A 14,417-nucleotide genomic window follows, 5' to 3' on the forward strand; every position below is an offset into this window, starting at 1 on the left:
TGAAACACGAGGGCATAAGCACAGTATCACATCCCACAAAGGTACTTACGAAGCTTCTTTTGACGAAGTGTCAGTAGAATATGTATTGACCAAATTACATAGTTGAGTTTAAATAGCCAGTAATACTGTTTTCTGTCATTATGTGTGTGTCTGGATGCTAAATACGTTTGCAAGTGTATAAATATATAAGATACTACTGAATCTACATACTCAGTCAGACACCATCAGTAATTGTAAATGAATAATGGATAAAAGTTATTAGTTGCATGTTTCTGCATATCTCATACAGTAACAAGGGTCTTGGTGAAGTTTGTCAAATGGTGAAATATGCTTTGCATAACTGACTTAAAAGCAGTCAGTAATGTCTGTGTTCACGAATGTCTTTTATGTAGCATCTGGTGGTCTCTAATGGAGGTTTGGGGAATGGTGTGAGCAGAGAGGCGCTGCTGGAGGTTCTTAAAGAGGCAGGTACTGTTGAGTCTCTCCTCACCCCTCCAGGGAAACCATATGCGTTTGTAACATATTCGTCAACTGAAGCAGGCCAGAATGCATATACACTCCTCAATGGACGAGCGCTGCAGTGTCACGATCAAAGTGTGACACTTTATTTCAGCTATGTTGAGAAAGGTGAGTCATATTTATAATCTCATTCAATGAGCCTTAGAACAGTGTTTCTAATAAATCTCAACTTTGGTTGACTGTCAGTGGACAGTGACAGGAGTGCATCCTGTGCTTTGCCTCCTGGTCTGTCTGTGTTGGAGGATTTTGTGTCTCCAGAGGAGGAGCTGCAGCTGCTGCAGACTGTTGATTGGATGCCAGATACTGATGATGTCACAGGTAAGAGATACTTGACAGCCTCAGTTAGAATTATTGAAAATCAGCATTGTTCAGTCCTCTTTGTCATGTGTTAATATATAGTAGAGTTATATTATTTTGCTGAAAACAAACCTATTAGCATATTTATTAGTAATAATAATAATGTTTATTTTTGTATTGCAGTGCAGAAAGCATTAAAACACCGAAGAGTGAAGCATTATGGATATGAGTTTCGGTATGATAATAATAATGTGGACAAAGACAAGCCCTTACCAGGTGGTAAGTATGAAAAATCCAGTTTTTTTTTTTTTTATCTTTTTTTTTTTTTGCAATGATGATGATAAAATGTATATTTGTGAGTGTTTTTAAAGAAGTCCTTTTTTTTTATTATTATTATTATCAATGCTGAAAACAGTTGTGCTGATTAATATTTATTTGGAAAATATGATATATTTTTTAATGTATTTTAATAAACAGTAAAAAAAAAAATAATGCTAATGAATTAATAAATAGTGCATTTATTTAAAATAGCAATTTTGTAAGATTATAAATCTTTACTGTCACTTAAAAATATACAAAATATACAAAATAAAAGTTTGTGTTTGCCTAATAAATGTGTGTGTACTCTGTGTAATTATGTATAAAAATACACACAGATTAAAGTATAAATTTAAGAGAAGTATGTTATTTATGTGCAAAATATTTTTATTTATATAAAATATTAATTATATAAAAATATAATAAATACATAATTGTAAAGTTTTCTTAAATATATACATGAATGTGTTTGTATTTATACATACATAATAATTACACACACATATATTAGGCAATCTCAAACTTTTATTTTGTATGCGATTAATCGTTTGACAGCCCTTTGCTGTATAAAAGTATACATTTTCTCCAAACATTTCAGTGGTAGTGTATATATATTTACATATAAGTATTTTAAATCTAGCTCATGAAAAATTGAGTATACATCTGTCATTTCAGGGCTGCCGGCAGAATGTGATGCTTTATTACAAAGATGTTTGGCTGATGGCCACATAAGTGTCCTTCCAGACCAGCTCACTGTAAACCAATACCAAAGTGGACAAGGTAGTACATCATGTATTTATGCAGCTGAGGGGAGATTTATGTCTGTTTGTAGGACTAAATGTTTTTGTCTGGTACAGGGATTCCCCCTCATGTGGACACTCACTCTGCATTTGAGGACACCATCCTTTCTTTGAGTCTTGGAGCAAAGGTATAAATAAATAGAGCAATAACATCTCAGTTATTATGTATTATATGGACTTATATGGGTATTTTTGTAAGGATATGTTTATGTTTACATTTTTCATACATCAGTATTATTGGTGGGTCAGGGTGTTTTGTTACACCAGATCTGTTTGTAGCCTTATTGATTGGTTATGGTACAGAGATGTTATTGATCATCGGATTTTCCATTGTCAAAACAAAGATGGAGATGGAAAATGAACCTTGTGATTTTCTTACATGGATAATACTTAAATATAAACATCTTGATATTTTTCCATAGACAGTAATGGACTTTAAACATCCTGACGGACGTTCTGTCGCTGTAGTGCTGCCAGAACGAAGTCTGCTAGTGATGAAAGGAGAGAGCCGTTATCTGTGGACTCACGGGTGAGAAACTGGATTTTTTTCGTACATATTCACTAATTACAACATTTGTTCAAATACACTACCAGTCAAAAGTTTTTGAACAATAGGAATTTTAATGTTTTTAAAGCATTCTTATCTGCTCACCAAGCCTGCATTTATTTAATGCGAATTACAGCAAAAGCAGTAATATTGTGAAATATTTTTACTGTTTAAAATAACTGCTTTCTATTGAATATATTTTAAAATGTAATTTATTCCTGTGATCAAAGCTACATTTTCTGCATGATTACGCCAGTCTTCAGTGTCATATGACCCTTCAGAAATCATTCTAATGCTGATTTGCTGTTTAAGAAACATTTGTTATTATTAATATTTAAAACAGTTGAGTACCTTTTTTTCGGGATTCTTTGATAAATAGAAAGATCCAAAAATTAGAATTTATTTATATATATATATATATATATATATATATAATTATAGAATATAATATAATTAATAATTTTAGCAAGGATGCTTTAAACGGAAGTGATGATAAAGACATTTATAATGTTACAAAAAGATTTATATTTCTGTTTTTTCTATTTACATTTTTTTTTCTATTTAGAATAGAACTTTCTATTCTAGAAACCTGAAAAAATTCTACTCAGCTGTTTTCAACATAATAATAGTTTTTGAACAGCAATTCAGAATATTAGAATGATTTCTGAAGGATCGTGTGACTGGAGTAATGATGCTAAAAATTCAGTTTTGAAATCACACGAATAAATTACATTTTTAATTATATTCAAATAGAAAAAAGTAGCAAAATTTTCAAAATTTTACTTCTTTTGCTGTACTGGTAGTGTATGTGTGGACAACCAAACACTAAACATGTACAGTATATGTTCCTTAGATTTATGCTTGGTTTTGTTTCATCATTATGAATATTATTTAATGAATATTATAATTCAATATGTATACAGTTATATTATATTATATTATATTATATTATATTATATTGTAGTAGGGAGAGATTAACATGTTTTGTGTATGTTTCATGTCAGCATAACACCTCGAAAATTTGATGTGGTACCAGTGTCGGAGGCTGGAGGGTCAGGGGTCATGACCTCTGACTTGAGTAATCTGACCCTGAGCCGCCGTGGCACCAGGACATCTCTGACGTTCCGCAAAATCAGACATACACCCTGCAACTGTGGTAAATGTGTTAAGTATTTGCTTACACAAGCAAATATTTTTTATTTCTTACTTAGTACTGTACAGTTTAAAAGTTTGGGCTTTTTAATGAGTACTTTTATTCACAAGCGTGCATTAAATTAATCAAAAGTCACAGTAACATAATTTAGAATGTTAAAAAAGATTTCCATTTCAAATAACTGTTATTTTTAAGAATCCTGACAGAAAAAGATATCAGTTTCTACAAAAGTATTAAGCAGCACAACTGCTTTTAACATTGATAATAATACGAAATGCTTCTTGAACACCAAATCACATATTAGAATAAGTTCTGAAGGATCATGTGACACTGAAACCTGGAGTATGATGAGGATATGATGAGGATGATGAAAATTTAGCTTTGCCATCACAGGAAAAAAATGATATATAAATTTATATTTATTATAAATTTATACATTTATACATATAAATCACATGTATGCATGCCACTATGCATTTATGTATCTTTGTACATGTAAAAATGGTGTATGTTCTTGACAAGAATTATTTTATTTCCTCTTGTAGCCTATCCATCTGTATGTGATAGCCAGCGGCCGCCTTCTCCACCAAGTGTTCCTGTTGCTGAAGGCGATGCGTGTCGTTTGGAGGCACAGTATGTTCATCAGGTCTACGAAGAGATTTCCTCCCACTTCAGCAGCACACGACACTCACCGTGGCCGCAGGTGCGAGATTTCCTACTGTCACTGCCACCTGGAAGTATTCTGGCAGACGTTGGATGTGGCAATGGCAAATACCTGGGGATCAACCCTGAAGTGATGTCTGTAAGTAATACAGCAGACTTTACCAGGAAGCAGCAGAGGCTTGGTTGGTCATGATGATGATTTCCATCACTTTAACCCCGAACGCATAAGACCTCGTAACCTCTATTGTCTGTCCATTTGTAGGTGGGCTGCGATCGCAGTGCTAATCTGGTACAGATCTGCATTGAGCGGGGTTATGAAGCATTCGTGTCAGATGCGCTGTCTGTCCCCCTGCGCAGTGGCGGCTGTGATGCCTGCATCTCCATTGCAGTCATTCATCATTTCTCAACACAGGTAAACACAGTATGTAATTGAATGAGTAGTTCACTTTCAGAACAAAAAATGTACAGATAATGTACTCACCCCCTTGTCATCAAAGATGTTCATGTCTTCCTTTCCTTAGTCGTAAAGAAATTGTTTTTTGAGGAAAACATTTCAGGAATTTTCTCCATAGAGTGGACCCAGGAGTTTGAACTTCCAAAATGCAGTTTAAATGCAGCTTCAAACGGCTCTAAATGATCCCAGCTGAGGAAGAAAGGTCTTATCTAGCAAAATAATTAGTTATTTTTTAAAAATGTACAATTGATATACTTTTTAACCTCAAACGCTCATCTTGTCTAGTTCTGAATGAACGCTCTATATTCTGGTTCATGACAGTTAGGTTATGTCAAAAAACTCCCATCTAATTTTTTCCTTCAACTTCAAAATCGTCCTACATCGCTGCAGAAGTACCGACCCAGTGTTTACAAAGTGAATATGCAAAGAAGGTCAAAAGGCCTTTACAAAAAAAAGGTATAACAGCGATGTAGGACGATTTTGTAGTTGGAGGAGAAAATGAGATGGAGTTATTCGACATACCCTCATAAACTGGAATACACAAGAGTTCACGCAGAGCTAGTACTTTTTGTTTTGTGTTTTTTTTTCTCTTTTTTTCTAAAATAAGCAATTGTTTCACTAGATAAGACCCTTCTTCCTTGGCTGGGATCGTTTAGAGCCCTTTAAAGCTGCATTTAAAGTTCAAAAGCTGCATTTTGGAAGTTCAAACTTGGGGGCACCACAGAATGGTGGTGGAGATAAATCCTGAAATGTTTTCCCCAAAAATTCAATTTCTTTATGACTGAAGAAAGAAAGACATGAACATCTTGGATGACAAGGGGGTGAGTACATTATCTGTAAATTTTTGTTCTGAAAGTGAACTACTCCTTTAAGGGCGAAAAAATGTTACATCATTATAATATTATTTGAACTTTTTTTCACTAAAGTCCACATACAATGTAAAAATTTTATTGGCATAAGTGTAGTTTTTTCACAACCATTTCCCACCTGCTTTGTGACACTAAACAGCCTTTTTGTGAGCCATAACTCTTATGTGAATTGAGCTTGACTTTCTGGTCCAGTATATACTTCAGCTCAAAACGTTTTTGTTTTTTTTAATTAATACTTTTATTCAGTAAGGAAGATTAATTAATTTGATTTACAGTTACAGTAAAGACAATTATATTGTTACTGAAGATTTCTATTTCAAATAAATGCTGTTCTTTTGTTTGTTTGTTTCTGTTCATCGCATAATCCTAGAAAAAAAAACATGTTTCCACAGAAATATATTGTAAATTAGCACTATTTTTAACATTGATGATAATAAGAAATGTTTCTTGAGCACCAAACATATGGGAATGATTTCTGAAGGATCATGTGACACTGAAGACTGGAGTAATTTCAGCTTCAACTAAAAGCTTGGGATCAGAGAAATAAATCATAGATAATAGAAAGTTATTTTAAATTGTAATAATGTTTCACAACATTATATGTTTGATCAAATAAATGCCGCCTTTGCATAAAAGATTTTTTTCAGAAACACTAAAAATCTTACCGATCCCAAACTTTTAAACGGTAGTGTGTGTTTTAAAAGTTTGACAAACGTTTATACATTTTAAAAATTCTTCATTTAGAAATAATAATAGTATCTCTCTGGCTTTGTTATTACCTCCCCATGACAGTTATTTAGCTTTTTTTTTTTTTTTTTATTATTATTAGATATATATTATGATTTTATATTTTATTATTTTTTATTCAGAATGTTTTCATAGTCCATGAGGCTTTTAATCTTATAAAAATCTCAAAACATGTAATTATGAATGTACAAAAATAGAATATGGAATATGACCCCTTTAAGACAAACATCCATTTGAGATTTATTAATATGAATATTGTGTAAATCTGTACATAATGCTGAACAAATTTCATGTGTTCTTAGGAAAGAAGACAGGCCGCTATCAGAGAGCTGGTTCGGTTATTAAAGGTAGGAGGCAGAGCTCTGATCTATGTTTGGGCCATGGAGCAGGAATACAACAACAAGAAATCAAAATATCTGAAAGAAAGAACAACTGAAACTAGTATGGAGAGCAGCGAGGAACTTAAAACTGAAGAAAATAAGTCCAAACCACAGGAGGAGCAAGATAGGAAATTGAGTTCAGACGTGAAATGCACAGAGGATGGTTTTGGGAGTATGACACAACCCAGAATCCACATCCATACTAACCGGACAGCTTTCGTTTCCCAAGATCTCCTGGTGCCGTGGCACTTAAAAAGTAATGCGGACAAGAACAAGGGAGCAGCGAGTGGAAGCACAAAAGGCCCTATGGACAACACAAGTCAGGGGCCTGTATTTCACCGCTATTATCATGTCTTCCAGCAGGGAGAGCTGGAGGACATGTGTTGTGGTGTGACAGGTGTTAAAGTGCTTAGAAGCTACCATGATCAGGGTAACTGGTGTGTGGAACTGGAGAAGACACTCAGTAACTCCTTAAAGAATGATATTGCATAGGAAAACTAAAAAAAAAATTGTTTATTGAATAAATGCATTTTTAAAAATTTACATTTTAATGTCAATTTAAAACTGTTCACGCATGCAGTGACAGCTAATAAAACACTCAACTGATGAATCGTCACTGAATATGAGATGTTTTTGTAACAGTACAAAATGTTGCTTTATATGCTTTCTGCTACAAAACCTACCACAATTAATTACTCTTCTTCAATGAATAACTGCGTTAACAATGTTAATGTCAGCCTGACTTCTGCTGATTTATGGCTGGATGGTTTTATCACTTAACAACCTCTATAATAATGCAATGTAAGCACCATAAATAAGTATAAATATGTCAGTCAGCTACTATGTGCATGTTATTACTGCCCATTTTTTGTTTTTATGTCGAAAGAAGTCACTTATGCTCATCAAGGCTGCATTTATTTAGTAAAAAAAAAACAGTAAAATACTAACATTGTGAAATAATATTCAATTTAAAATAACTGCTTTCTTTTCTAATACATTTAAAGTGTATTTTTTTATTCATATGATAGCAAAACAGATGTTTCAGCATCATTACTCCAGTCTTCAGTGTCACTTGATCCTTGGAAATAATTCTGATGAGCTTTCTTACTTTTATCAGTGTTAAAAACAGTTGTGCTGGTTAATATTTTTGTTTGAAGCTTAATAGAAAGTTTATTGGAAATAGAATTTGTAACATTATAAATGCTTTAAATGTCACTTTTGATCATATGAACACTCCCTTGCTTAATATCCAGCTTATTCTTCAACGCACAAGTAAGCCTATGGGCAAGACTTCCGGTTCATTAGCCAGTATATGGAAATAAGGAGTTAAATAACAACGTGCAGTAAACGGTAGAACCGTTTGCACTACAAACCAGTGTGTTCATAATGAAGATAACACATTAATATGGCAAGACACACCAATTTGCAATATCAAGCAGCAAAACGCGCTTTTTGTACAGAGATCAGAAGAGACCCTTCAAATTTAAAAATGGCCGCGCCCACTCTTACGGGAAAAATAAGGATGGATAAGTATTAATTTCTTTTTACTGACCTCAAACGTTCGAACGATAGTGTTTATTTGATCTAAAAGAGATTGTTTTTCGTTTTTAATGCTTGTAAAGCAGCTGTTGAACTCACTGTATTGTTTTTGTGGACCACTAGATGGCGTCGGATCGGAATGTAATGCAGAGGTAAAGGTATGAACTTTCACCTTGAATTTGATGACGAACTTCCTGCATGTTTAAATTTTCGTAACCTAGGTTGACCTGGCGGTCCATTTCATTTCTATCCAATTAAAAAATGTAGCATTTGCGTTCTATCATAAGTTACGGACATTTGTAGAAAGAATAAAGACTGAGGGAACATAAGGGTCAATTCATGACAGACTTTATTTCAGTCTACGTCCCCACTTGCAGACTTTGTTATCCCATTGGCACATAAATATGTTTGGTGTGATTCAGACTGTTTTAAATTGGTGCACATTCAGACTGTTTTAAATGGTGCCCTCGGCCTAGAACAATGGGGAATTCATGTAATGCTGATGAAAGAGGATGTATATAAAGACCTGGGTTAACTTAATCAGTTTCACATCCACTGCATCGATAAAGCTTTCTTGAAGAAGCACCCCAGTACTCTGATGACTTGAGCACGATGCGATTCTATGGAACAAAGATATGCTTTCGCGTTTTATCAACTGTTTAGTGTCATTAGTGCCTTGAAATTGATCACTTTAAAATAACCAGAACGAATGAAGTGCATCGCCAAAAAGACAAGTTATCGCTACAGGATAAAAACGTATTAGATTTCATACAACAAAAAATGTATACAATACATACAAATACTTAAAACACTCTTAAATAAAGTTTTTTTTTATTATTAGAATTGAAGGTTCCATTAAGAACCTTGAACATCAATGGAACCTTTCAACTGCAGAAAAGGTTCGAAAAAGGTTTTTAAAATGTTCTTAAAAATGGTTCTGTTTACTGAAAGGTTCTTTGACGAACCAAAAATTGTTCTTCAATAGCGTCACTGCAAAAACACCCATTTGGAACCTTTATTTTTAAGATTGTAGGACTAAGGTAGTTGTGTAATATCACAGGCTATGAACTTGTTAAGTCTGTAACCAAACTTTGCAGCTTTGGAAAACCCCAAATAGTGTGACTTTAGCATGTCAGTCAAAATATTCTCAAAATAAAATATTCAAGTTATTGAGACGCAAGGGCACTTTATTATTTTTTATTTTTTTGCAGAAGAATAACAGCTGGTTTAAACTGGTCTAATAGCCTTACCAAGCTGGTCTGCCCAGTTAGAAATGCCCTAACCGTCTCTAAAACCTGCAGTCTGACCGGACTGTGACTAGCAACCCGTATTAAACTAGTTCAAACTGTTTTTAAGCGAGGGGAATGTAACTTGATAACACGCATAAAAATAGTTTTTGGAAAAAACTTCCCAAGTACTTAATAACACCATTGTCTTGCTGAAATATAAATGTTGAGCTAAATTAAGATAAAAAGTTTTCTTGGTCATAACCATTTATGGTCGCAGATTAGCTGTGTTAAGTAAGCTACTTCACATCTCCACCGCCTCGGCATTGTTCATTTGCCTTGGCTGCAAGCAACCTATCACTTTCTAATAGCCCGAAACGGGCCAAAAAGGCACTCCAGTGCGCGTTTTCTAAATTATCGTTCCGGTAAAAGCATCGTTTTCCTCCCCTGCACAGGCAAATGCCGAGGCAAATCACGCTAACAGCCGCTGGGTGCAGCCCGTTGTCGGGTTTGTTTAGGCGGCCATTTTGTGAACACTGCACACACACTGAAGCGAGCGCGCTTTGTAGCGGGGACGCGCTTTACCGTGCAGACCCTCTCTAAGCGACAAGCAGCCGCGGAGCCGATCCGAGATTAACGGGCAGTGAGGGGGGGTCCCTGGCGAATGCACATCGCTAATTGTAGCGGTGCGACGAAGAAACCCCGGTTTTTAGTTCATCCGTTTTTCTTTCTTTTTCCTTTTTTTCATTTAATCACTCTTCTTCTCACCCCTCCACCCCCTCGCTGCTGCTGCTGCTGCTGCTGCAACACCACCGCGAGCGACCCGCTACTATACTGCCGCTGCTGGGCGATGTGATCGCGGTTAGCCTGAGCGCTAGCCGCCGAGACCCACACGCCACCAACGCTACTAACCGGCGATTTTTTTCTGAGGGGAGACACCGCGTCAAGGCGGACTACTGCGGAGCACCGAGAGGCGGTTGTCACGGTTGCATGTACTGCTGCTCATCGGAGTGGCGGTTGGCCGCGCCGGGCGTTTGAAAACGCTCCTGCCGCGCTCATTTGCGGGACTGTGAAAAGACAGACAAATGTGCTGAGGAGGGATTGTAGAGCGACGACAAGACGATCTTTTTCGGGAGACGATCGCAGCAACCCGTCCGAAGGGGTGGCGGTTCGGGGGGAGGGGGTCGTTTTGCCGGTTTTTCGGTCCGCCCCGGTACCTGTGTGGCGGAGGTTCGGACGGTAGAGGGGGAATACTGGTAATGGCTGCTTCGGGAAGCTGGACACGAAGCTGAGGTAAGATTACAGTTGGTTTCTTAACGTCTAAAATCATCTTTTTCACGCGAGATGCTCTCATAGGGCTCAGCCTGTTCCCTCCTTATTCCTCGCAAGACACCGTGTTCCCGAAGATGCCTGCCTGATGATGCACAGGCCGGGGCTTTGGGCAGGGGAATGGCGAGGGAGTGGGGACATATTCGGCTTGTTACTTCATGTAAACTGGGTCAGATGCAAAAGACCACGGGCAGGTATTTAAACGTTATCCTCCTGTGCCATCCAGAGAGCGGCGGCTCAACTCACGGCAGCCGGGCTGCTTGTCAGTGGATGTGATTTGCAATGATTAAAATCGTGCAATATATCTTCCTCTATGTGTTTTTGACCATTTCGAGCATTAAACCGCTTATTCTGTGATAATAAGCATCAGTCAAATCCAGTGCATGACTCGCGTTTGCAGCCATGCACCCATGAACATGTTCGATTATGAGACCTTCAATGCATCTTTCGATTATCGCTTTTCATTACTCAGATTGATGAGTCAGGTTAGCCCATCACGTTTGTTTTAGACACCCAGTCGTCATTTAATGCTTGTTTAAAAAAGGGGGGAAAAAATCCCAAAGCATCAGCTCGGCCACAATTACATTAATGCAAAACTGCGGTGTTGCATGGGATGCAAATCTTGTGCACAGAATGCCTGAAAGCTATCGGAAATTTGACAGATATCTCCTTGGTTTTCAACGCATTTACCGTTTCACAAAACATTTGACCGTGCTAGGTCATATTTCTGTGAATAAAACCTCAAAGATCTCAACATATAGGGTGACGTTACAATTTTCCCCATAATGTTCATACGTGCACGACCGTGTTGCATGGAGGGAGATATATGCAACAATCCACCTCTATAATACATTTGGATGTGGCACATTTACCCAGGTCTCTATTTAGCCCTGTGTGTGGATAAATCTGGCTATGCCTACACCCCTCATCTCCATAGCGTTTTCTGCAAGGCTTCTGCTGTGGTGCTGAAGTAGCAATGCCGGTTCAAAATGGACACACTTCTGCTTCTGCTCTTCTTTTGCATGTTGCCATCTCCATCAGCCTTTATACTGCATCACTAGACGTTGTCACCTTTGGAAATGGTTTAAGCATGCATACTGTCACTGTGTTAGTTAGGATTTGTGCATTTTTCAGAACAAAAATGGGTGGAAACATTTGGATTGTAGGTGAATCTTCAATTTAGGCTAGAAAAAAAGAGATGCATAATAGGACACGGTCTCTTTTGAGACACCTTTTTAGATGCACAGTACTTTTAGTTGCATTATAGGAGCCACCTGTCCCTTAAAATAGTGTCTCTTTTATCTCCCTTCCCCTAATCATTTAAACTTTTTCATGCTTTTTTTGTTCTCCTGAGCATGAATTAATCAGCCCTCTTTAGTTTCTTTGTTTTGGGCCACGTTATTTATTTTTAATGTGTAACAAGCTCTGTTTTTGGATTTCTTTTGGTGTCCATGGCAGAGTGACACGGGGCTGTGAATAGACTAAGTAACTTCATTGTACGAAATCTTTCAACAACTGTGTGCTTATTTTAAAGAGGGCTTTTTTTCCCCAAAAAAGCATTTGTGTTGAACTCATTACATTTAAAGAGATGGCCAGTTATTTACTTGAGGTATCACGTTGCCTCAAATGGACACAATATACTATACTTTGTATAGCAGAAACAGCTTTCAGATGTGTATTCCTATGTGGTAACTTGCTATTGAGTGGTACACAGTTGCTGTTAATGCCACATCTCTCATTTCTTGCAGCTGACATAAACTAAACTGGGATGGACACAAGCTTGTTAGTCTTTTCGGAGACCACCTGAGGCAGTATTCTCCATTCATCTCGCAACATACTCCTAAATTTGATAGTTCTGGGAGGAGAGGATATACACGCATACAAGTACACAGTTTATATACTGTCTCCCAGTTTATGTATGCTTCAGATTTCATTAATCATACTATGCTATACTTTCAAAGCTAGAGTAGAAACAGCTGTTTTTTTTCTCATAGCCCACCTCCCTATCAGTATTTCAGTCCGTCTGTCCCTGTCTGACTTTGCCCTTACTCTATCAGGACAAATCCCTTCACTCATCAGATGGCATATAGCCTAACACATCGATTTGGATGTGGCTCCTAACAACCTTTTCCTCTAAAGCATGGCTTGCGTGTGGGGTCAACATGTGGCTGTGTGGATGAATACTTATTGTAAGTACAACCTTGTTCCTGTTGCTCGTCATCGTCTAAACTGCCAGCTGAGGAAAGGGTTTTGGTGACCTGGGTCAAGTATTTTCATTGACTTGAATCAAAGAGCAGAAGTAGGTTCATTTGAGGAGATCCACAGAAACGTAATTCATTTACATATCAAATTGAGACATTACAAGGAAATTGCATCGGGAAATGGAGCAGCGTTTACAGCCTCCATCTTAAACGTTAATTGCTTTGTCTTGTAAGGATCGTAGTTAAAGCCATTTCCCACTGTTTCGGCAAACTCATTCAACCGCTTAGTTTGGTGACCTGTCTGTTTGGTAGTAAAGGTCACTTTGAGGTATTCATCATTGAATATAATGTAAGCCAGTTTTTTCCACAGGCTGCAAAACTAGTGTGTGTATGTCTAATTGGATGGTTTATATAGACTTGTCAGTGATTTAATTTATTTTTTTTATGGTTTTCTATGGTTCATAGTCACATTGCAGGACTACAAGTTAATTCAGGTCTTTGTGACCCTGTGTTATAGCAAAAAGTAAGTTTGCCACCCATAAAAAAGGGCACACGAGAGCAGACTTCCGGTCAAGAGCATCTTAGCAGGCTTTCTCCCAGCTTCCTTCCATAATGTAGTTTTCTTCCAGCTTCCCAGTGGCTCATAAATTGGTAATGAAAAGCACACAGTGGCTTTGTAGATGTTGAACCGGCTTGGTGGATACCTAGGGTACGAGAGAGCCTAGTAGCTGTAATTTAGCCAGGTGTTGGTGACTTTTGATGGAGGTAGGGAGAAATGGAAAGTTAGATCATAAAAGCACAGATGGTACTCTCACGGAAATCACATAGGACATCTCTTGTATCTCTATTGCAACAGTATGGATGATACTTTTTCTCAGTCTGGTGCTGGTTGTGAAGTGGATGCTTTTTCCTGTAGGGAGAGTTTCGGTGTTTATGTCCTTTACTGTCTTTCTGCTCTTTCTTGACCACTGCATGCCCATATGAAAGAGTAGCCTGTCTTGCTGAGGTGTACCCCTTAGCAGCAGTAATGTGTGTGCAAGTGAGTCATTCTGGTCTAGTCCCCACCTCTACACGATGCAGTCTTGGTCAGTGTTTGAGCCCAGAAACCCTGTAAGTTTCAGCAGTGCTCTTCACTGACCAGATGATGTGATATTCTAAGCACTGTGGAGTTAAGCTAATCATTGTAGAATATATTTAAAGTTGCTTGCTAAAGCACAACCCCCTAACGAGTATTAAAGCAGCTCATTTCATATTGTATGTGCTATGGTTATTATAAGTTAGTATACCTTAAAGGGATAGTTCACCCAAAATGAAAATTCTGTCATTAATTACTCACCCTCATGTCGTCCCGAACCCGTAATTTAAGATGTTTTTG

General features: G+C 37.2%; 2 protein-coding genes across 3 annotated transcripts in view; both read left to right on the forward strand.

The window, feature by feature from the left end:
- alkbh8 (alkB homolog 8, tRNA methyltransferase) overlaps positions 1–7,539 on the forward strand; it is a 7,658-nt gene extending 119 nt beyond the window's left edge. The window contains exons 1-12 of one of the 2 annotated variants that reach the window (XM_051130478.1): positions 1–41; positions 393–468; positions 541–627; positions 706–837; positions 1,000–1,095; positions 1,810–1,914; positions 1,992–2,062; positions 2,357–2,463; positions 3,486–3,637; positions 4,180–4,436; positions 4,560–4,709; positions 6,670–7,539. The exon at positions 1–41 is cut by the window's left edge and continues 119 nt beyond it. In XM_051130478.1, the coding sequence (XP_050986435.1) occupies positions 1–41; positions 393–468; positions 541–627; positions 706–837; positions 1,000–1,095; positions 1,810–1,914; positions 1,992–2,062; positions 2,357–2,463; positions 3,486–3,637; positions 4,180–4,436; positions 4,560–4,709; positions 6,670–7,239 (1,844 nt within the window). In that variant the 3' untranslated portion in view covers positions 7,240–7,539. Of the gene's footprint in view, positions 42–392; positions 628–705; positions 838–999; positions 1,096–1,809; positions 1,915–1,991; positions 2,063–2,356; positions 2,464–3,485; positions 3,638–4,179; positions 4,437–4,559; positions 4,710–6,669 lie in introns of both variants that reach the window. The other variant, XM_051130477.1, reaches the window with a different exon arrangement.
- Positions 7,540–10,072: 2,533 nt separating this feature from the next.
- Positions 10,073–14,417, forward strand: part of dyrk1b (dual-specificity tyrosine-(Y)-phosphorylation regulated kinase 1B) — a 48,986-nt gene continuing 44,641 nt past the window's right edge. Inside the window, exon 1 of the mRNA XM_051130763.1 lies at positions 10,073–10,805. The gene's annotated coding sequence lies outside the window, so the exon portion shown is untranslated. The remainder of the gene's footprint in view (positions 10,806–14,417) is intronic.

The sequence above is a fragment of the Labeo rohita genome, chromosome 16 (genome assembly GCF_022985175.1).
Source record: "Labeo rohita strain BAU-BD-2019 chromosome 16, IGBB_LRoh.1.0, whole genome shotgun sequence".
Lineage (NCBI taxonomy): Eukaryota > Metazoa > Chordata > Actinopteri > Cypriniformes > Cyprinidae > Labeo > Labeo rohita.